This window comes from Stegostoma tigrinum, chromosome 24 (assembly GCF_030684315.1).
Source record: "Stegostoma tigrinum isolate sSteTig4 chromosome 24, sSteTig4.hap1, whole genome shotgun sequence".
NCBI lineage: Eukaryota > Metazoa > Chordata > Chondrichthyes > Orectolobiformes > Stegostomatidae > Stegostoma > Stegostoma tigrinum.
In genome coordinates this window covers 41023429-41047569 of record NC_081377.1, presented here as the reverse complement: position 1 = coordinate 41047569, position 24141 = coordinate 41023429, and the positions used below count along the sequence as shown (strand labels likewise).

The 24141-nt window shown below is 42.2% G+C and overlaps 1 protein-coding gene across 1 annotated transcript; it reads left to right on the top strand.

The window, feature by feature from the left end:
- The first annotated feature begins 809 nt into the window (after positions 1–809).
- LOC125465025 (ras-related protein Rab-39B-like) lies at positions 810–20849 on the top strand. The gene is made up of 2 exons (XM_048558070.2): positions 810–1100; positions 19803–20849. Exons 1-2 carry the CDS (start codon positions 886–888, stop codon positions 20221–20223), a joined length of 636 nt encoding a protein of 211 aa, XP_048414027.1. The 5' UTR covers positions 810–885; the 3' UTR covers positions 20224–20849.
- Positions 20850–24141: the final 3292 nt, after the last annotated feature.

The following is a 24141-nucleotide window of genomic DNA, read 5'->3' as shown; positions in this document are numbered from 1 at the left end:
GAAACGTGGAGAAATCTGGGCTAAGTCCAGGCAGGTGGGACTAGTTTAATAAAATGTGAGGCTGGATGAACACAGCAGGCCAAGCAGCATCTCAGAAGCACAAAAGCTGACGTTTCGGGCCTAGACACTTCTCTGATGAAGGGTCTAGGCCCGAAACGTCAGCTTTTGTGCTCCTGAGATGCTGCTTGGCCTGCTGTGTTCATCCAGCCTCACATTTTATTATCTTGGAATTCTCCAGCATCTGCAGTTCCCATTATCTCTGGGACTAGTTTAATTCGACATGGACTGGTTCGATGAAGGGGCCTGTTTTCATGCTGTATGACTGCGTAACACGTTGAAACTTCACATTCCCCAGTGTCCCTGCAAGTGATTGCGCAGTGTTTTTTTTTAATTTCAAAACCATACTTCATTCACTTTATATACATAGTCACTTGACAGTTTAGTTCTGTACACAGTAACAGTCGCAACAAATAAACCTAAGGGATTTCTTAATGATACAAAATTATAATTATAGACATCTGAGACACGTTATGTTGCACACTCAACGCCTATTCTTCTGCCGGTCAAGTCTGCTTCTGATTTTATACGTTTCAAAGTCGGTTTAACTTTCCGAGAAAACAGTTCCAACTTGAATACGAGATTTTTTTAAACTCCATCATGAGTTCTAAACTACTGCAAACAGAAATAAGGACTGAACCTGCCCAATTCGTGGTGCTGAGAGCTATCACATGACACCAGGAAAACTTTTTGAACCAATACGAGAGCTAACATAAGGACAGCCACTTCCGTCAGAGGGAGGGGGATAGTCATTTCTCATTCGCTGGCTAGAAAGTTGAGTGAGAGAAATTTGGAGAGGAGCTCAGGCTGGTCCTACTGGACAATGCTATGGATACAATCTGGCAGTACCAGTTTCGGATTATTTTGCTGGGAGATTCCACTGTGGGGAAATCCTCCCTTCTCAAGCGTTTCACTGATGGCACTTTCAGTGAGCTGCAGGACCCCACAGTGGGGGTGGATTTTTACGCCCGGGTGTTGGAGGTAGAGCCGGGCTGTAGGATCAAACTGCAGCTGTGGGACACCGCCGGCCAGGAACGCTTCAGGTCAGCCGCAACAGCGCCCGCGTCTGGAGTCGGCTCCCTGAGGGTTTAGAGCGAAAGAAACGCGTGTGGTTTCAGGCGCCCGCAAGGTGCGGCGAATGTTGCACAGTAGTGGAACAACGCTGATATTCCTGAGAATCCCAGGAAGGTGTTTGGTGGTGGGATGAGATTCTCCTTATCCAGAAGGTGATGGGAATGTAGAGCTCGACACCACAGGGAAGAGCCTGAGTGGGGAAGTTTTAAGAGACTGGTTGGAAGAAATGCGTAGCGAGTTTAAGCAAGAAAAGGCAACATTGCAGGAGTGCGCTGTTCGATAGACCTGTATCCGCTGTTTTCTTAAATCTCTTAAGCACACACTCCTTTCTTCGCTGAAATATTTCTGAAAAGTGCATTCAACAAAAGCTTTTTTTAAAAAAAACAAACTTTTTAATCCCTCTTCAGCATTGGATGTATGTCACACTTTTTTTCGTTCAGGGGTTACGAAAATATCGTGGAGTAACACTGTGTGAGAGGCTGAGTGTCAGTGCAGCGTTTATGCTGCAATGTCCCTCCTTGGTGGTATGGTGTGGCCCTTTGGTTCATGCAACGTGGGGCGTTTTAACAGAAGGTGGTTGTTGCAGATCTATGAACCGAAGAATGACAGATGGCGTTTAACTTGTATAAGTCAGAGATATTGCATCTTAGTAAAACAAACAAAGACAGAACCCCTGCAATTAATGGTAGGGGCTCTGGGTAGTGTTGTAGAACAGAGACACCTCGGGGTTCAGATACGTAATTCTTTGAAATTTTCATCACAGGTGGTTTTTAAAAAGGCATATGGCGCACTTGCCTTCGTTGCTGAGACCTTTTTGAGTGTCGCAATTGGGACGTCGTGTTGAGGTTGTGCAGGATGTTGGTGGGGCCTCTTCTGGAGCACTGTGTGTGTTCGGGTCACCCGACTATAGGAGGGATATTATTAAAGTTGAGAAGATTTACCAGGATGTTGCCAGGAATGGAGGGTTTGAGTTATGAGGAAATGGCTGGATAGGCTAGAACTCTTCCTATTGGAGTGTAGGAGGATGGGACTGATCTTAGAGGGGTTTATAAAATCATAAGGGGCATAAATAAGGTGAAAGACTGAGTTGTTCCCCTAGGGTGGTGGAATTAAAAACTAAAGGGCACTTTTTTAAGGCCAGAAAATGAGTTAACAAGGACCTGAGGGCAACTTTTTTACACAGTGGTTAGTGTGTGGCATGAACTACCAGGGAAAGTGGTGGATGCAAATACAGTTAGCGTTTAAAGGATATTTGCATAAGTTCATGAATAGGAAAGGTGCGGAGGGATATGGGCCAAGTGCCGGCCAGTGGGATTCAGTTAGTTTGGGAATATAGTCGGCCGGGTTTGTTGGACCAAACGGTGTGTTTCTGTGTTGTATGACAGTGTGATTCCATTACAGAATTTGAATTAGAATTAGATCTTATTGTCGTGCGCTCTCAAGTATGGGGATACAGGAATCACAGTCACCATTCCTGGCACTATCATAGGTACCTAGGTACAAGGTTTAAGGCACAGTAGAAAAATAAAGATGTAAAGTTTTTAAAAATTCAGCATTGATGTCATTCAGGTTCGGTGTCTGCTTCCCACCCCCGCCGCAACCCACGCCCCTGCACTGGAGCTCACTGTCTTAAATGCTGTTGACGGCCAGAGCCCCATCCAAGCTCACCAGCTGCCAATTGCTCCAGGCCTGCATCTTTGAGGTTGTTAGCTGATTCGCTGAGTGCAAACAAACCAGCCATCATTCATCTAGGATTCCTCCATTCTGCAAACATATCTGCAATAGCCAGGTAATCGGGAAAGGAAGAAGAGCCAACTGCAATGGGTTGTACTTTCGGAATGGGTAAAAGTTCCAATAACACATGGCACAATGTTTATCACTGAATCACAAAATTATTACGTCCCAGAAGGAGACCATTTACTCCATCATGTCTGTGCCAGCTCTGAGCAATTGGGTTAATGCCATTCTCTCACTTTGCCCATATCTATCTCTCATTGTAAGCCTGCGTGGTCTTCCTGTCCAAATAACCAACTAATTTCTATTTTAGTGTTTTGATTGAACCCATCTTCTCAGGCAGGGCATTCATTAGTTTAACAATTTAGTGCAGAAAAAGCTTTTCTTCCAATCATTCTTTACTGTTTTACTGAATACTTTAGATCTGCACCTTTGTGTTTCATCCTTTCTTGAGTGGGGATGGTTGTTTGAGGGTAAATTAACAACTGGCATGTGGGAGGCTTTTAAATGCCGTTTGATTAGGTCAAGTGAAAGTGAAGGATGAGGATAATATTTTTGGTTCATGAGAAATTGAGAGCTTAGTCAAAAAGATTAAAGGAAACATACATAGTGAAGACAGACAGTGTCCTCAAAGGATGCCAAGATAACAACTGGAAAAAATCTCAAACAAGGATGAGGAGGGCTAAAAGGGGCCATGAAATATCTTTGGCAAACAGGACTAAGGAAAATTCCAAGGTGTTTTGTACATGTATAAGGAGCAAGAGGGTAGCTAAGGAAAAGGTATTCCCTCCTTTATCCTCCAGTGGAATTTATCTGTGAAGCCAAAGGAAGTGGGTGTGGTCTTTGACAAATACTTTGCATAAAGGAGAAAGACACAATGGGTGGTGAGTCTTGGGAGGGATAGTTTGATATTTTAGGGCATGTCAATATAAAGGAGGTGGTGTTGGGTGTTTTGAAAAATCATTAAAGTAGTCAAGTTCCAGGACCTGACAATCTATCCCAGAATGCTGAGGGAGACAAGTGAGGAAATTGCTGGGGCCTTTTATAAAATTTTTGTATCTTCTTTCCTGACAAGAGAGGCCCCAGAGAGCTAGAGAAAAGCTGACATTGCTCCTTAGTTTAAGAAGGGCAATAGGGATAATCCAGGAAATTACAGACTGCTGAGCCTTGTGTCAGCGGCGGAGACATTGCTGGAGAAGATTCTTAGGGACAGGAGTTGGATTTGGATGAATTTTAATAAATATAGATTTATTAGCTATAGACAACATGGATTTGTTGGGGCAAGGTCATGTCTCTCCGATGTGGTTGTATTTTGAGAGGAAGTGACAAAGATAATTGAGCGTAGAGAATGGGATGTTGTCTGCAATGACTTTAGTGAAGCCTTTGACAAGGTTCCTCGTGGCAGGTTGATAGGAAAGATCAAATCATGAGGATCCATGGTGGGTTGGTACAATGGACACAATTGGGTCTGTCGTAGAAGACAGAGGGTAATGGTGGAAGTATGGTTTTTCATATTGGAAGTCTGTGACGAGTGGTGTTCCACAGCAATTAGTGCTGGGACCTCTGTTGTTTTATGAGGTATATAAGCCATTTGGAGGAGAATGCAGGTGGCCTGATTACTAAGTTTGCAGATGACATGCAGATTAGAGAGCTGTGCATAGTGAGGAGGATTCCCAGAGGATACAGCAGGATAAAGATAAGCTGGAGACTTGAACGGAGAAATGGCAGATGGAGTTTAATCTGGACAAATTTGCAGATGACACTAAGATTGGTGGAGTAGCAGACAGCGAAGGGAAATGTCAGAGAATGCAGCAGAATATAGATAGTTTGGAAAGTTGGGCAGAGAAATGGCAGATGGCATTCAATCCAGGCAAATGCGAGGTGATACATTTTGGAAGAGCGAACTATATGGCAAATGGAAAAGCCCTGGGGAAAGTTGATGCACGGAGAGATCTGGGTGTTTGGGTCCATTGTACCCTGAAGGTGGCAATGCAGGTCAATAGTGTGGTTAGGAAGGCATACGACATACTTTCCTTCATCAGACGGGGTGTTGAGTACAGGAGTTGGCAGATCATGTTACAGTTTTATAGGACTTTGGTTCAACCACATTTAGAATACTGCATACAATTCTGGTGGTCACGTTACCAAAGAGATGTGGATGCTTTGGAGAGGGTGCAGAGGAGGTTCACCAGGATGTTTTCTGCTATGGAGGGCACTAGCTATGAAGAGAGGTTGAGTAGATTTGGGATTCTTTACATTAGAAAGATGGAGGTTGAAAGAGGAACTGATTTGAGGTCTACAAGATCATGAGAGATATAGACAGAGTGGATAGCAAGAAGCTTTTTCCCCCAGATTGGGGGACTCAATTACTAGGGGTCACAATTTCAAGGTGAGAGGGGGAAAAGTTCAAGGGCAATATGCATGGAAAGTTCTTTACGCAGAGGGTGGTGGGTGTCTGGAATATGTTTCCAGCGGAGGTGGTAGAGGCAGGCACGATGGTATCGTTTTAAGATGTATCTAGACAGATACATGAATGGGCAGGGAGCAGTGGGATACAGATCCTTGGAAAATAGGCGACAGGTTTAAATAGAGGATCTGGATCGGCACAGGCTTGGAGGGCTGAAGGCCCTGTTCCTGTGCTGTAGTTTTCTTCGTTCTTTGTTCTAAATACAAGGTAATGCATTTTGGGGAATCTAATGCAGGAGGGAAATAAACAGTAAATGGCAGAACACTTAGTGTCAACATACAGAAGGATCTGGGTGTGCAATTTGATTGTTCCTTGAAAGAGTCAATACGAGTGGATATGGTGGTCAAGATGGCATATAGTATGCTTGCATTCATTGGTCAGAGCATGGTCTACAAAAATTGGCAAGTTGTGTTGCAGCTGGAGAGAACTGTCGGCTACATTTGGAATATTACGTACATTCTGGTTGCACCCCTACCAGGAGGATATGGAGGCTTTGGAGAGGGTATAGAAATGGTTTGCTGGGGTATTAACTATAAGGAGACATTGGGCAAACTTGGTTTGTCTTCATTCAAATGTTATAGGATGAGGGATAACCTGACTGAAGTTTCAAACTTTGAGGTTTGGGTAATCAGTGTCTTTATCCCCAGGTTAGAAATGCCAAATACTGTGGAACATAGGTTTAAGATAAATGGGAGTAAGTTTAAGGAAGATGTGAGCATCAGATTTTTCTGTGTGGTAAATGCCTGGAATGCACAGCTAGAGGTGGTGATGGAGGCAGATACAACAATAATGTTTAAGAGCCATTTTGACAGATATGTCAATAGGCAAGGAATAGAGGGATAAGGGCATTGTGTATCAATACAGTCTTGGTGGGTTAAAGGGTTTGTTCCTGTGCTGTACTGTTCTTTGTGCTTTATAGTGCAGGATCAGACTGGAAATTCAAAATTGTGTGGCTTATACTGATTTGAATATCAGAGCTGTACAAGATGAATTGAGAATCTATTTGCTAATAAGTCCCCTTTTTATAAGAAACAAAACTATCTGTTTTGATCGTGGTAGTTTTGTTTATTCTGTATTCACGGACTGTTCCAATCTCCGTTTCCTAGTGTTTTGCATGTAACAATGTTAATGTCAAAGGATGTGCACAGTCAAACTGTTGGTTCGCAAAGGTAAAATTTCTTTCTCTCAAGTCACAAACTAAATCATAACTTATTTTAATTACATTACAGTCCGCAACAAAGACACGTTGAAAGAGGAGATGCTGAAGGTTTTTTGTAAGCTGTGAAGGCTGGAAAAATTTGGATATAATCGGGCTATTTAATTTAAAAGCACCTTTTGCAATCTCTGACCATCCCAAAGCATTCCACAGCTGGGGATGGAAGCAAACAGAAACTGAAATTTCTGGAGAAATTCAGCAGGTTTGGCAGCATTAGTGATAAGTGAAAAACAGTTAATGTTTCAAGTCTTGTGACCCTTCTTATGGAGTTGAAATGTTAACTGTTTTCTGGTATTGCCACTCTTACTGGAGCTGTGGAACTGTTCACCCAGATCCCTCTATGTTGATGCTGTTAATGGTTCTGCCATTTTATGTGGAATTCACAACCCATGAGTTTGGTGAATGCCGAGACATTGAGTAAATTTAATGAGGAGGTGGACAGATTTACAATTATTACAGGGATTCCTTGACTTACACGTGCCTGACTTATAAACATGCATTCTTACAAATGTGACCACACAGCGTGTCATTTTAAAGATTCACGAACAAATTTTTCTGTTTTTTTTTGCATGGCCAATTTATAGTGTCCTAATGTACAAGTTGACTTGTGAACGGAATTGAGAACAAAACCTATTCGTGACCTGGGACCTGCCTGAAATGGGTTGAATGGTTAAGGAGAGCAGGCAAGAAGTGGAGTTGAGGCTGAGATGAGATTAATTCTTGATCATATCACACGGTGGAGCAGGCTTAAGGGGCTGTGTAGCATATTCTTGCTCCGAGTTATGTTCTTATGATTTGAAAGCAAGAGTCACAATCTTAAAACCAAACGTTGCTTGACCAGCGCCTAACGTAGGGATGATGGAGGAACTGGTTTCAGTTGTGTTAGGACATGGTCAGAGTTTTGAACGTCTTCAACAATTATTCATTTCTGAAGCATAAAACAATGTATGCACCAAATGAGCACTAAAGTTTTCCTACATGTACAGAGGAGGACATTAACTTATTGTGGTAAACCTTATTTTGCAGTGTGTCTCTGTACGTTTCAGCTATTGTGAAACTAAAATGACTTTAGTCAGGATACCTATTAATGGAAATCAACAGATGGCAAATCTCCATAGAAGAGTATAGCATAGTGCAGGCTCTTCGGCTACGATGTTGTGCCAACCTATTATCCTGCTCTAAGATCAAACTACCCTGCATACCGCACATTTTACTATCATCCATGTGCCTATCCAAGAGTCGCTTAAATGCCCCTAATGTATCTGACTCCACACCCACCTCTGACATCTCCCCTATACCTTCCTCCAAACACCTTAAAATTATACTCCCTCGTAATAGTCATTTCTGCCCTGGGAAAAGGTCTCTGGCTATCTATACATGCATCCAGTAGAAAGCTTTCAATTGGCTATCAACTGTGTATTCCTTTGGGGCCAAGATTTAAATTTCTTGAGGGGTTTGAATAACATTTATAATCGCTGATTCTTATTTCAAGAATGGAGATCCCTTTTGATTCTAGATGCGTGTAAACTTGTCATTGCTAGCATTTGAACAGATTCCACTCTGTGGGGCATGGGGGTTGTGGAAGGCTCGTCATTCTTGCTGATATATTTATGAACAGTGAGATTTTGCATGAAGAGAGATTGGATAGACTGGGGTTGTTTTCATTGGAGCAGAGGAGATATTAAGAGCAGATGTATGAGATGTATAGAATTATGAGGAGCATTGACAGGGTAGTCAGAGCATTATTCCTTGATTGAGGGATCGCTGATCCAGAGGCTGAGATTGAAGGTAAGAGGTTTGGAAGGGTTATGAGGAAAATCGTTTTCACCCAGATGGACTCACTGCCTGTAAGGGTAATGAGGCAGAAAATACGGTATTTAGGAAATATTTATATGTATACATGCTTTGCCAACGTATGCACAGCTATAGGCCATGTGCTGGAACCTGTATTAGAATAGTTAGGTGTTTTTTATTTAACCAGTATGGACACGATGGGCCAAAGGGCATTTCTCTCTACAGTAGACTTTGATGATTCTATGAAGTTTGGCACAACTGGCTTCAGATTCACAGACAAATCGGTACCAATGAAAGTGACCAGGTCTTTCAATTCTCTATCTACCATTTTTCCAGGTCAAGTCCAGGTGTTTGGATGAAGGTACACTGTCGCTCTCACTCGGTTGGGGATAGTCAGGCAAGATCACTGTCCAATTCGTATGTACATGAGCTGTTCAGTAGCGTCAACGTTATGTGAATGTAATATTTTCAATGTGGAAGCAACTACAAAGTGGTTTACAGGAAGGCAGGAAATGGCACTGAGCAGAAAAGATCAAATATTAGACAGTGGGAGGTGAGGAAGTAGGGGGGAGGGAAATGTTCAAGGGTGGGTTTCATAGAGGTCTCAACAGAGGAAGTGGGTTGGAGAAATGCGAGAGTTGAGTGAAGGGATCCTGAGTAGATGGGATCTGGGGAACTGAGATCAGACAGCACTTTCAAAAGCTGAGGAACATGAAGGGGTGGGATACAGAGGACAGGGTGGTAGAAATCAACATCTCCATGTTTGTTCCAAATAGATATTTATTTGCAATTCATAAATTAGCTTGACACATCTGGATCCCTGTAATTCCGGTCTCAGAGCACTTGGGCCAGGGTAGGGGAGGACTTGTTATGTATAGTGTTCGAGGTGAGCTGCTGGCTTGGATTGAGGATTGGCTGTCTGACAGGCAGAGAGTTGGGATAAGAGGCTCTTTTTCGGAATGGCAACCGGTGACTAGTGGTGTCCCGCAGGGTTCGGTGTTGGGGCCACAGCTGTTCACCTTATATATTAATGATCAGGATGAAGGGACTGGGGGCATTCTGGCAAAGTTTGCCAATGATATGAAGATAGGTGGACAGGCAGGTAGTACTGAGGAGGTGGGAAGCTGCAGAAAGATTTAGACAGTTTAGGAGAGTGGTCTGGGAAATGGCTGATGAAATTCAATGTGTAAATGTGAGATTTTGCACTTTTTGGAAAAAAGAATACACATGTGGACTATTTTCTAAATGGTGAGAAAATTCATAAAACAAAAGTACAAGGGGATCTGGGAATGTTGGTCCAGGATTCTCTAAAGGTTAACTTGCAGGTAGAGCCCGTGATTAAGAAAGCGAATGTAATGTTGTCGTTTATCTCGAGGGTTGGAACATAAATGCAGCGATGTGCTTCTGAGGCTTTATAAAGCTCTAGTTAGGCCCCATTTAGAATACTGTGTCCAATTTTGGGCCCCACACCTCAGGAAGGACATACTAGCCCTGGAGCGTGTCCAGCAGAGATTCACACGGATGATCCCTGAAATGGTAGGTTGAACGTATGATGAACGGCTAAGGATCCTGGGATTGTACTCGTTTAGAGTTTAGAAGGTTGAGGGGAGATCTAATAGAAACTTACAAGATAATGTATGGCTTAGAAAGGGTGGACGCTGGGAAGTTGTTTCCGTTAGGCGGGGAGACTAGGACCCGTGGGCACAGCCTTAGAATTAGAGGGGGTAAATTTAAAACTGAAATGAGACGACATTTCTTGGCCAGAGCGTGGTGGGCTTGTTCAGTGGAGGCCGGGACGTTGGATGCCTTTAAGGCAGAGATCGACAAATTCTTGATCTCAGGAGGAATCAAGGGCTACGGGGAGAGTGCAGGGAAGTGGAGTTGAAATACCCATCAGCCATGATTTAAATGGTGGAGTGGACTTGATGGGCTGAATAGCCTTACTTCCACTCCTATGTCTTATGGTCTTATATTTTTCTTTTATATACTATAATTTACCATTTCAGAAGCTATTGATTCTTTGCTGTCATCTCATGCCTCTTCTGATTCCTTGGTCACGTGTCTGACACTCCATGATGAAATTAAAAGCAAATGTTGGTAGCTGGCCAATTGCATGGACTATTTCAATCCATCTCTGACACACTTTGAAGCAAACAAGGACAGCTGTCTGAATCATGCTGCAGTATTTGCCTAAATCTGAGATTAGGCATGCTATGGAGCTCCTAATGCCATATCATCTATGATTAGTTCACTCCTAGACAGACCCTGAACGTACATTTTGCCACTTATAGGATGTAGACATGTCTGGCCTGGCTGGCATTTATTGCCTGTCCCTAATTGCCCAGAGGGCAGTTAAGAGTCAGCCACATTGCTGAGATTCTGGGATCTTTAAGTTCCCTGTCACTTAACTGGCTGAATGATTAACCTGCTTTGAAACTCTTTGTAAAAACTCAAACTTTGACAACTGGTGATTTTGCAGCAGTCTGAGAAAGGGAGGAGAATGTTTCATCGCTCAAAACAATCGCCTCCTAGCCGGAGATACTATTTCTCAAGCAGCTGCAGATTTTGTATTGTTCCTTTTTTATTTTGATGCAGACCTTGACTTTGTTTCCACATTTCAATTATTGAATGTTCAAGAGATAAAATGAATACATATATATCTCAAAGGTCAATAGAAAAGTCTGGTAAGAGTAGGATAAACACTTTATGTAGGATGACACTGAATCATACAATCCTGGAATTTGCTGATCTCATCGAAGGTGGTTTTTAGCACGTGGTTCAGTGAGCAAACAAAAATAATGACCCATTCTTGATCATGGTTTCATTTTATCATGTTAAAGTCACTAGGTAAAGACGAATCCTGGTTGGAGGTTCACACTTGCTTACCGAGATAAAAAGGCTTGCATTATCTTGTGCCTTTCATAATCGCAGGTCATCACTGTGCTTTACAACCAGAAGCATTCTTTGAACTGGTGCAAAGTAAGAAACATGGGCAGCCAATTTGCCTGCAGCAAGCTCCCACAAACAGAATTGTTATCATTGGAAAATGTTGGCAAGATAATTGTTTTGATCATCGCAGTTTGAGAGAAGTACTGGCCTGGACATAAAGGAAAGTTCACCTTCTCACCTTGAAAATAGTGCCATGGGGCCTTGCACATCCACCTGAGGGGGTAGACAACCTTTAATGGCTTCTCCAAAGTTTGGCACTGTCAATGCTGTGCTGGAGAGTTAGCCTCGATTTTTGCGCTTGTCCAGGCGTGGCACTTCAACCCACAACCTGCTGACTTTGACAGCTATACCACCCGAGTCACAGCTGGCACTTGAGTGGCAATTCAGTCCCCAGCTCATTCAGAGAGTGGCCACAGCTATAATCAGACTTTTCAGGCTGAAACTTTGTGAGCTCCACACTTGAAAGCCACCTTCAGGTAATTTGGTTTCAGCAGGAAACATGAACATTTTGTGTAACATTTTATTTTCCATCAATAAATCAGTTTTGCTTGTAAATCAGTCCAAATTACATTTATGGTCTGTCCTCCATGTTTTTATTTTTTTTCCCCCAATTCTTGTCCCACTATTTCTAATGATACTAGTTCACTGTGGGATTTACTATGAAGGAAGCACTCTTTGCCTGTAAATAAAAACTGAAAGAACTGTAGATGCTGTAAATCAGAACCAAAAACAAATAGCTGGAAAAGCTGAACTTGCAGAATGAGCAGGTACCCAGTGCACAAACTGACTGCAGAACAGTCTGATTTTTACCCGGGGCGTCTTGCTACTACGGCCTCTGTCATCCTGCTTGGTATGACAGCCTTGAGGTTTATTAACAACACTGAAATGTTTACATGGGTATAGTATCGTGGGCCTGTACTGAGTCTGGGTTCTGTGATTACCATTACTGTTCATACAGTTGACTGACTGAACACATTACACTGAATCCATTGCATTCAGACTGTCACTGATGACAAAGTGGTGACCTTGTACTTGTGTTTAAATTTTGTATTTTATGAAATTTTCCTATTTCTTGAATACTGGGCCAAAATTTGGGAATTTTTGAATGACTGATCATGCACGTTGCACCAAGTAACTAAATGCAGTCTGGCTTTAATACATTCTTTATGATTTACGTCTGTTGTTTGGCCCCCTCCTATACACAGCAAATTCAAAGGCCAGAGCTTCGATATCTTCTCTGGGCCAGATATCTGGATTTACCTCAAAATAATTAATATCTTGTTTTATTGTGGGGGGGTGGGGTGGGAATGATTTTAAATGACTAGACCTGTCTCTGTAATGAGACTAAATTTTAATAAGACTTGAGAGATTGGTATTTAACTAATCAATACCATAGTGCTTTGAATGCAATTTTTTTCACCTCTTATTTATAGAAAGACACTAGCTGATTATTTGAATGCGTTTCTTATTAACATTACATTGTAATGTCTCAAACTGAACTATTAAAACTGCATGCAGCATACTCCCAGGAAGAATGTAACGTATTGGAGTAGTAATCTTCTTCAGAGACAGGTCTACACTCCCCTAATTCAGATCTCCTGAGTGTGCTTTTTACCCTTCACCATTGGCTGCTATATCACCAGCTGCTTAGTCCTCAAGCTCTACGGCTGTCTGTCTCTGTCTGTGTCTCTCTCCTTGCTCCCCCCCCCCCCCCGCCCCCCGCCCCACCTTAAGACACTGAGGATGGGGTCACCGGACCTGAAATATTAACTCTTACGTTATCTTCACGGATGCAGCCAGATCTGCTGAGCTTTTCCAGCAGCTTTGTTTTTGTTTGATTTGAAAACCAACTTTTCTTTTGGCCTCTCTATCTGAAGAGTGCAGTGAAGGTTTACCAAATTGATTCCTGGGGCAACAGGACTGACACATGAGGAGAGGTTGAGTTGGTTGTAGGTTTAAGGTGAGGGGAAAGATTTAAAAGGAACCAAAAGGGCAACTTTTTTATCCAGAAGTTGCTGCAGATATGGAATGAGCTGCCTGAGGTGGTCAAGACAAGTACAGTAATATCATTTAAAAGGCCCCTGGATGGGTATATGAATAGGAAGGATTTAGAGGGATTTGGGCCAAATGCAGGAAAATGGGACTAGATTAATTTAGGTTATCTGGTCAATGTGGACAAGTTTGACCAAAGTGTCTGTTTCCAAACTGTACAGGTCTATGACTGACTGTATGGTTGAGATTGTGTTTACTGGAGCTTAAGACAAGTGATGGGGATGGAACCTCATAGAAACCTCGTAAAATTCTAACAGGACCGCAAAGGTTCCCAAAGGTGGGTGAGCTCAGAACCAGGGGTCAAAGCTTAAGGGTAAGAGGTAAATCTTTGTAGTACTGAAATGAGGAAACATTTCTTCATCCACAGAGTGGGGTGAGCCTGTGGAATTTACTAACACCGAGTGATTGAGGCCAAAACATGATGTGTTTTCAAGAAGGTGGTCAATATAGCTCTTGTGGCGAAAGGGATATTGCAGGAGGGCGGGATTAGGGTATTAGGGACTTGTGATTACATTAGAAGGTTGCAAATGAGATATACCAGAATGTTGCCTGGGGTGGGGCTGCTTAGCAATGGAGAGGCTGGATAAGCTCCAGTTGTTTTCTTTGGAGCAAAGAAGATTGAGGGTGGGATCCTGATTGAGGTGTGCAATGCACGCTGTGGGAGGGAAAAAAAAATCATTTAACCTATTTTTCTAATTAACAGGTTCAGAGATGTTATTACGCACCTCCTGAACAGGTAGGGCTTGAACCTGGGCCTGTCAGTCCAGGGGTGTGGACACTACCACTACCGCCACAGAGTTGAAAAGTCAGTAACAAGATGGTACAATTTTAATGTGAAAAACAGGAGGCTTCGAGGGGATTTGAGGAAACGTTGATTCTCCCAGAGGGTGGTGGGGGTCTGGAATACACTGGGGGGTGAGGTGAGTTGAGCACAGGTAGTTGAGGTGGGAAACCTCGCAATCTTTAATAAATACTTTTGGATGAGCACGCGAAGTGTCATAACATTGAAGACAATGAGCTTTGTGTGGGGAAAGTGGGACTAGTGCATGGAGTACTGAATTTTTGGTGGTGCAGACTTTCTATAAAATGCAGCTATTTGAAACAAAACCCACATCATTGTGTAACTCTGATATTGGCTTCGAACAACAGAGACTGGGGTGTTTATTGTCTAGTAGGTATCTCAACGATGCTTTTCATAACTTGACGGAATATACTTAACAACATTTGGGCATTTGAATCAGGATCAGGATGAGGCCAGTCGGCCCCTTGAACCTGCTGTACTGTTCAATAAGGTCATAGTTGATTCAATTACTCCACTCTCCTGCTCCCCACAGATGGCATTTCACCCTCTTGCTAATCAAGAATCTGTCTATCACTATCCTAAAAATATTCAAGGATTCTTCTTGTGTCATCTTTGTAGCAAAAGTTCTGAAGACACTCAACACTCCAAAAGGAAATAAATTCCTCTCTGTCATAAATGAACAATCACTTATTTTTAAACAGTGACAAAATGGGCCTAGTTTTAACATATTCAACACTGTCCTACTTGCACAGGGTTAAAATCCATTATTTCCCTGTCTCACTCTGATGCGCACATGCTCTTTCTCCCTCACATGCTGTCTGATGTGCACACATGCTTGCACGCAGTATATCCACACAGACACAGTTGGCCCCTCTCAATGAGACATTCACGCACTATCAGGTGCACACAACTTCTCACAGCTCTCCTTGTACTGCAGATGTTATATAATTACATTTTAGCAACTTAAGCAGGCAGAGGCAGTGAAGTAAAAGTGGGTATTTATCTCCATGCATTAAGTTGAAAGGTACTTGGATCAGGGTGCTAGTGTCTTGTGATTGGGTATCGTTGAAATGCTTCAGGTAGCCGGTCCTTGTGTACTGTAGGTATTGCCAGGGGGTTCTAATGGTCAGAGTCTGCAGTTGGAGGCCCATCCAATGCTGCTGCCCCAGCTCCAAATGAGGTCTGTTTAATTATTTGTACTCACTTGCAAATGTACTGTGATTAGATCAGGTGTCTGTGGATGAGCTGTTGGATTGTATCTCAAAAGGGGACTGTCATCTTCTTTGCTAAGCAACAATGCTGTCTCCAAACAAATATCAACAGATTTAGTTTTCTTGCTTTGGTGGAGTCACTTGAGGAAACCAGACTCTGAAGCTAATCCCAGCAAAGGAGAGAACACTGTCCCCTTTTTGAAATACAATCCAACAACAACTCATCCACTACAGACACCTGATCTAATCACATGGAGTACATCAAGTCATCAAACAGTCAAACTCCTTAATCTGTTTTAGTTCACATAAGAACTAGCCCCCTAGATAGTCAACTCCAAGAAAACTCACCAATTACTGTGAACCTTTCATTTCGCAAGACCCTCACTTCAACTTTAAAGCATCAAATTAATTGACTAAACCATAGGGTTGACATGTAGGAGGCTGGAGATCATAAATCAGGAATGGAATTAACAATTGTGTGTGTGTGTAAACACTGAGCCAGGGCAAGACTGAGCATGAGAAGTGTCAGTCACTGCTGTCTAGACTTGTGTATTTTGGAAGGACATTGGAGGATTAATAATGTCTATAAAATTCTGCATGGTGCCACACCTTTTCGAAGAGCAGCCAAATAAAAATCTTTCGGTGTAACTTTGATCCATGGAGATTGTACAAAAAAACAACAACTTTGAAACCTGATGTCAGTGCAGCTTTAAGCTGCAGTAAAAGTCTTTTGGCCCATGCCAAGTACAGACTAGTTTGGATGATTTATAAATTGCAGATGGTACTTTTAACACAGTGTACGGTGTTGCAATTGACATGCGTATATTTACAACAGCCACTGGGAGCTGAGGGAGAGCCTGCAATATTTGTTTATGAAACATGAGCAATAGCAAAGCCCTTTTGGAAGCAACTGTGTGTTACGTAAAACCTTGGATGTATCGGTCACAACTAACTCTGTTTAAAATGAAAACCAAAAAAAAACTGTGGATGCTGTAAATCAGGAACAAAAAGTTCCTGGAAAAGCTCAGCAGGTCTGGCAGCATCTGTGAAGAAGAAAACAGAATTAACGTTTCGGGTCCAGTGACCCTTCCTCAACAGTTCTAAGGACGTTAACTCTGTTTAAATTGCACTGTTCATGCAGTATGGAACGTAGATCATAAACTTTTTTCCTTAATTCACAGGAGGAGGGTGTTACTGCCCAGGCAGCATTTATTGCCCATCCCTAATTGCCTGGAGGGCAGTTCAGAGCTGTGGGTCTGGAGTCACATGTAGACCAGACCAGGTAAAGATGGCAGTTTCCCTCCCTAAACAATATTCGTGAACCAGATGGGTTTTTTGACAATGGATTCACAGTCATCATTAGATTCTTAATTCCAGATATTTATTGAATTCAAATTCCACCATTTGCCTTGGTGAGATTTGAACCTGGGTCCCCAAAACATTATCTGGCTGTCTGGATTAACGGTCCAGCGATAATACCACTAGGCCATCGCTTCCTCGTGCGGTGAAGTTGGTGCAAAGATGATAGCAAATGCAATGAGCCAAAAACACAGGGTAGCCTCCAGTATAAGTGCTGAGAGAGATGATGGAAACTGCAGATGCTGGAGAATCTGAGATAACAAGGTGTGGGGCTGGATGAACACAGCAGGCCAAGCAGCATCTTAGGAGCACAAGTGTTGAGCCTTGAATAGTGAACGGATGCTATGGCAGAATAACCTCCATGATGGCAAGGAGGGAAGAGAAATGATCTCATTATGTAATTTTTTTGCTGAGATCTTGTCTGGCTGGTAACTTTTTCAATTGGCAGTCCAGATCAGCAACGTATTGAACTACCTGAGGTTTTACAACTAAATCCAGTCCATTTCTCAGCTGTGAAACATTGTAACGGTTCCAGAGTTATTCTGTGAAATTTCACACCAAAAGGACTTGAATGTCCCTTTTGAGAAGTCATTGAAGTCTACCATGCAGGTCCAGCAAGACTTTATTACAGGAGGATGAGTGTACCGGTGGGTGAAGTCTTGCATCAGTTACGTAGGAACTTGGTTAGACTGCACCTGGAGTATTGTGTGCCTTTTTGAACTACTCCTCTCAGGAAGAACATTATGGCCATAAAGGGAGTGCAATGAAGGGTTCAGAACTCCATCCTGAGATGGCGTGACTGTCCTATGGGGAGAGATTGGGTTAAGTGGGTCTGTATTCTATAGAGTTTCTAAGAATGAGAGGTGATCGCATTGAAACTTGTAAAATGTTTAAAGGGAGAAACAGGGAGGCTGCAGGTAAAACATTTTTTTTCTGCTTGGGGTCCATAGAAACGGGGACACAATTTTTTTTTAAAAAACTAAAAGTACAGGGGATGGTACTTGGAGTATTTCTCCACTCCAGAAGGTTGTGAACGCTTGGAATTCTGTACTGCAGAGAGTTGCAGGAGCTCAGTCTTTAATGTTGTTTGAAGTAGAAATTAATAGATTTCTGATTACCGGTGGTGTACAGGGGGTTGATGAGGTAGGTAAAAGACATTGAAGTGTTCAAATAGCCAATAGTGTAATCCTGTTCCAAACACATCCCCCCCCCCCCCCCCCCATCATGGGAGCCAATGGATGCTGATGTCAATCATAGTACCCCAGACAAAGCAACAACTTAACTTGGCATAGCTTGACTATTAAACAAGGCTTGTGTGGCTTAACTACCAGCTAGAAACTTTACAAACCTATGAAATCTCATCTCCCAGACATCTGGAAGGAAGAATGTTCAAGTTGTTTGGGGATAAGCTCTGAGTCTTCTGTTCATTGTGTAAATGGGGTCCTGGTAGTTTACTTTTATATTATTGAATCCCAACGAGCAGAGAAATGACTAGTTCAAACCTACTCTCTGTTAATAAAGCCAAGATGTTGCTGGAAAGTCTGAAATAAACAGAATGCTGGAGAAACTCAGCAAGTCCATCTGTGGAGAGAGAAATTGGTTTTATTGTTTTGAGTTTGCTGCGACTGTTTCTCAGAATTTTGTTAGGTTGGGTCTTGTTACAGACGCAAGTGATGGTTTGCAGAATCTCAGGGGTGGGGCAGATGGGTGTTGTGGGGGGACCGCCTCTCCTAATCATTGTAAATCCACGTGAGAGTGGTGGACAAAGGCCGGATCAGGCCTGGTAGTTACATTCTCGTGAGCCTGTAGCATGCTGGAGATTACAGTCTAAGCTGCTGTGTGGCTGAGGTAGCAGGAACTAATAGCTTTTTGATGCTGACTAGTTGTCAACTTGCAAGAGAAGAGGAGAGACATGAATCTAATTTTGGTATTGTTCTTAGTCACTGTTGTTAATTGTGGGCAACCAAGAAGCCCAGTTGGTGCTGGAGTAATTGTTACCAATAACCAAGTGATTTCATCAAAGGCTTCGCTCCAAGTTTAATAATGTGATTCCTAATACCAACTGCAAGAAGCCTGTTCCTAGATGCACTGCCTTTCAAACTGGCAGCCAGGCAACATCTTTTTTTATTTTTATTCATTCATGGAAGATGAACATCATTTTCTAAACCAGCTTTTGTTGGCCAGAGGGCAGTTTGTCAGCTACTTTTCTGTGGATCTGGAGTCGCGTTTAGACCTGACGAGGTAAAGATGGCAGACTTCCTCCTGTAAAGGGAATGAGTGAACTGGATAGGTTCTTCTGACAACTGTTAATGGCTGCATGGTCTTGATTCCAGTTTATTTAATGAGTTCACATTCCAACATCTGCCATGGTGGGATTCAAATCTGTGTCCTCAGAACAATGACCTGGAGTTCTGGATTGAGTCCAATGACATTACTGCCATGTCATTACCTTAAATGTCCAATGTAATTTTGTATCAGAGATAATGGGAACTGCAGATGCTGGAGAATCCAAGATAATAGTGTGAAGCTGATGAAGGGTCTAGGCCTGAAGCGTCAGCTTTTGTGTTCCTGAGATGCTGCTTGGCCTGCTGTGTTCATCCAGCTCCACACTTTGTTATCATGGTCTGAGCTTGTTTGTGTACCTCCTAGCTGTTGTTCCTGCGCTGAAGTAAATTTAGTGCATGATGCAAGTGTTTGGCCAAGCACTTGTTTATTGACCTGAATTAGACTTTCTACGAATTCACTGAGTGATAATGAGGAGAAATCGGAGATTATGTTGCCAAAGGATAGGTCAACCTGAAATATTTACTCTGTTGCTTCACACCATAGAGGAGTTTGAGCATTTTTTCAATCACGCATGCACTAACCTGCTTTCTCAATAAAGAAGATTAGGGGAACCAAAAAGGAATAGAGAATAGTCGCACCACTGTTGATTGAGTTGGCCACATTTGAGATTTAGATAGCGAAGAACATTCTAAGCCACCATGGGTTGTACCTGAATATTGCGGATGTATCTAGATCATTATTTATCAATCAGCCCCTCTTCATAAACTGTTACACAGTTAAAATCATGTTGTTGTATTTCAGATCAATTACCCGATCCTACTACAGGAATTCTGTTGGGGGTCTGCTGATGTTCGATGTGACCAATCGGAAGTCATTCGAGAGCATCAGGGAATGGCTGAGGGAGGTCGATAATCACGTGTATCCAAACAAAACCATTTTTGTTCTGGTTGGACATAAAAGTGACTTAATAGATGACCGTAAAGTTTCTCGTGAAGAAGCAGAGAGGCTGGCAGCAGCACTGGATCTGAATTATATTGAGACTTCAGCCAAAAATAACAGCAATGTTGACCAAGCCTTTATGACATTAACGGAATGTATTTATGATTCAATGAAAGTCGGGGAGATTGCACTTGAGGATGGTTGGGATGGAGTTAAACGAGGATTTAATCCACGGATGTTAGAATCTCCAAAAGAGGAGAAGCAGAGTGATTGTAACTGCTAACCTGTCTTTTGGGTGTAATTAATGAGTCACTATATTAAAAGGCGGCTAGGTACTCAGAGTGCATTTGCAACATGCAATTGTATCTTATTAATTCCCCCCACCCAGTTATAAGATGTGGAATTAACTGAGCAAGCAATTTTAGGAAGCCAGCAATCATTAATCACTGACTTGTTAACAAAGGGTGGGTGGAGTAGTGGTGCAAATTCCAGTAGTAGGAGTCATTCTGTAGTAAAGGGAGTTTGCTAGTGCGTCCTTTTGAGATCCAACAGTGTTTGAAAGAAGCTGCAAACCTGTTTTTGGTGGTCGTGGGCTTTCTTGTTTCAGCAGCATCATGTTTAATGAGAGCAGTTTGGTTTTCTACTCTGCTATACACAGGAAGCTCAGCATTGGTTTTTGTTTAGGAAATCTGCTCTCTTTGGATGTGGCCTAACGTTGATTTATTTCCATGGCACATCTTGTACAGGTGTCAAGAGATAAATGAGTTTTGCACAGCCTTAAGCTGTGCTTTTGTAACTGCAAGTGTTCCACTTTAGCCCATGTAAGGGACAACAATACAACAATTGATTCAATTTGTGTAACCTGTCTGTTTTGAATTTATTATTGAAAAGCACAAAACCCATTATATTCAGTAATATTAAAGAGACATTACAATCTCCATCAAAATCGTCTTTCTGTTTAAGAGAAAAATTAAGATCGCGTAGTTCTAGCTTTTCTGGAATGCCCATCAAAGTGGGCATTGGCTGAATGGCGAGGTGAAGTTTCACTGCACTTCCCTCCATTATCAAACAAAGAACGGGAAGAATGTGTCCCTGGACAATTTATAGAGCCAGAGAACAATTTGTCGCACAGGAGCCAATTCACTCATTGAGTGTGGGCAGGCTGTCTTTTGGAGTGATCATATCCATCCCACTCCCCTGCCTGCTCCTTCATGAACCCTAGAGGAGGTACAGCACACCTACACTATCTATCAGCAGAGGGGTGCGAATCGGTAAAAAGAAATTGAGGCATTTATTTTCAACCAAATACAATTTTGCTCCCATATTGAAAAATGCGTGAAACACATTGTTTATTCTTTATTCGTCTGATTCTAGTATAGGACTTGAACCTAGAGCTTCTGGTTAGGGAATGCTGACTCTGCACAACAACTCCTTCTAATCCTTACTGTAAAGATTATAATTGGATGCCATAACACACAAAAATTGAATTCAAGTTGTCATCCTAATTCGGTCCAACTTTAGTTTTATCGAAATGCCCCACTTCTTAAAAAGTTGTGTTTAAAAGTGTCCAACAATCTCTGAGGTAAGGCTCAACAGATTTTCGTGTCTGTTCTGCTGTATCTGGTTACTGTTGCCTGGGCAACAGAAGAAAGATTTCCCCTCTTAACTTTGCGTGTGTCTCCCTCCATTTTAAAAACCAGTTGATGTGAGTGAATTCTGGAGGAACGTGATGGACATTTGCTGCCCTCCTGTCATACAATTAACACGTGTGGGGTGGGTAGCCCCAGTAAATGACTATGTTAACATGTTGTTAATGGCTAATTAGGGACAAAAAGATGGAATATACAGCATGGAATAAACATTAGGGAATCTATGTAAAAATACACCTGATCTAGTGGGTTCTGGTGGTACAGTGGTAATGTCCCTACCTCTGAGATTGGAAACCTGGATTCAAGTCCCAACAGCTCCAGCGGTGTGTCATAGCATATCTGAACCTGGGTGTAGTTGCCCAAACTGCAGCAGTTTTTTTTTTAAGAGGCAAATCACCTGGGCAGTTGCCATAAATATTTTCTTATCACTGGAGCAGGTGGACCCTGAACCCAGGTCCCCGACCAAGAGTTATGTACTTAACCACTGTGCTACAAGAGCCATTCGTAACACATCTGAACAGATTGACTGAAAGTATCTATACCCTACTGAGAATGCATTCCAGTAAGAGCCAACTCTACCCATTCTCATCAATCGTCCTCCTACAGGGAGTTTCTGGACCTCAGCAGGCACATTTCGGGCACTTTAGATTTTGAGTAATCAATGCTTTATTTCTTGATTGATGACAATGTTCCAAAATAGCAAGCCTTGCTAGTTGTACATATGACCATAAGATATAGCAGCAGAATTCGTCTGCTCTGCCATTCAATCAAGGCTGATGTGTTTCTCAACCCCATTCTCCTGCCTTCTCCCCGTAGCCCTTCACCGCCTTGCCAATCGAGAACCTCTGTCTTAAATACATTCAGTGACTTGGTCTCCACAACCCTCTGCAACAGAGTTCCAAAGATTCACCACCTTCTATCTGAAGGAATTCCTCCTCATCTCAGTTCTAAACGGTTGCCCCTTGGGTCGCTGTGTCGCTGGGTCCTCATCTAGTGGAAACATCTTTTCCACTTAGCCTCCTTCCAGGCCCTTCAGTATCCTGTCAGTTTCAATGAGATCACCGTCATCCTTCTAAACTCCATTGAGTTACAGACCCAGAGTCCTCAACCAATCCTCATGATAAGCCCTTCATCCCCAGGTTCGTTCTTGTAAACATCTTCTCTACTAACGCCAACACTTTACGCGTTAGATATATAATCTAAAACTGCTCACAATGTTTTAATGTCTGGCTAAAGCTTTGTCAGTCTCAGCCGTGCATCTTTGCCCTTGTATTCTAGCCCTCTCCAAAATGAATGTTAACATTGCATTTGCCTTCCTGACTGCCAAATGAACCTGCATGTAAACCTTAAGCGATCCATGAACTAGGACTCCTTAGTCCCCTTTGTGCATCAGATTTCCAAAGTCTTTCTCCTTTTTAGAAAATAGTTTCTGCCCCTAATCTTTCTCTGCAACTCCAGTGATTCCTGAAAGATCACTGTCAATGCCTCTACAATCTCCTCAGCTGTTTCCTTCAGAACTCCAGGGTGTAGTCTTTCCAATCTGGGTAATGTGCAGGGCTAAATAATGGCCCAGGATTGCTTCTATTTGCTCCTGTAGCTCTGTTGTTCTGTAGATATCTGTAGTGTTGAGAATCTCGCAATGATCTGGCTCATTGTACGTCCACAGGTCAGCTGGTTCAGAATCCCTCAGTTTTACTTGCTTATAATAGTTATTCAGCTGTGTGGAAACCAGACACTGGTACAAAAGCAAATTACTTTAGAAACATGCGAAATTGAAACTGAAACAAAAACAAAATGCTGGAATACCGAACAGTTCGGGCAGTGTCAGTAGAATGAAAACAGAATTAATGTTCAGCCGTAGCATGAATAAAATCTGTTACATAAGTCTGAGAAGGAATTATCCACAATACTTGAATACTGCATCCACAGCAAGAAGATTGCAAACAATTTTGTTGCTACTATCCCTTTCTGCTTTCAGTTTGAATCATTGAAATACAGGGGGGTCGTTGCTATTTGTGGATGTTTCATAAAACTCTGATGAATGACAAGAATGAAAAATCAGGACTTACCCCACCCCCAACCCGATAAAAATTAATTAATTTCCGGTAATGCACTGAAATAGAGATGAGAATGAAATATCTGAACCAATATCAAAAATTGTTTCCCAATAATACCAGCTGTATACGTGAAGCAACGAAAGTCAGAGCAATCTTTAGCAAGCACCCCCTGTAGGAACCAATTAGCATTCCTCTTGTTTATTTAAGGTAAGGAGACAGGTCAAGGTACTTCACAGGAATATTTTCAGAGAAAGTTTTACCCTGAACCACATGATAACATCAAGGTAGGTGACCAAAAGGTTGGTGAAAGCAACAGGCTTTTTTTTAAAAGCAGTATCTAAAGGATAGAGAGAGTGGTGGAAAGATTTAAAAAATAAGTTAGGTTTAAGTGGAGTTGAGAAATGATAAAGGCAAGGAGCCCTTAACAGTCGGCTAGAGTAAAAGGAAGCTGTCAGAAAGATGCAGAAATAATCATGGAAGATTTTAATCTGTATA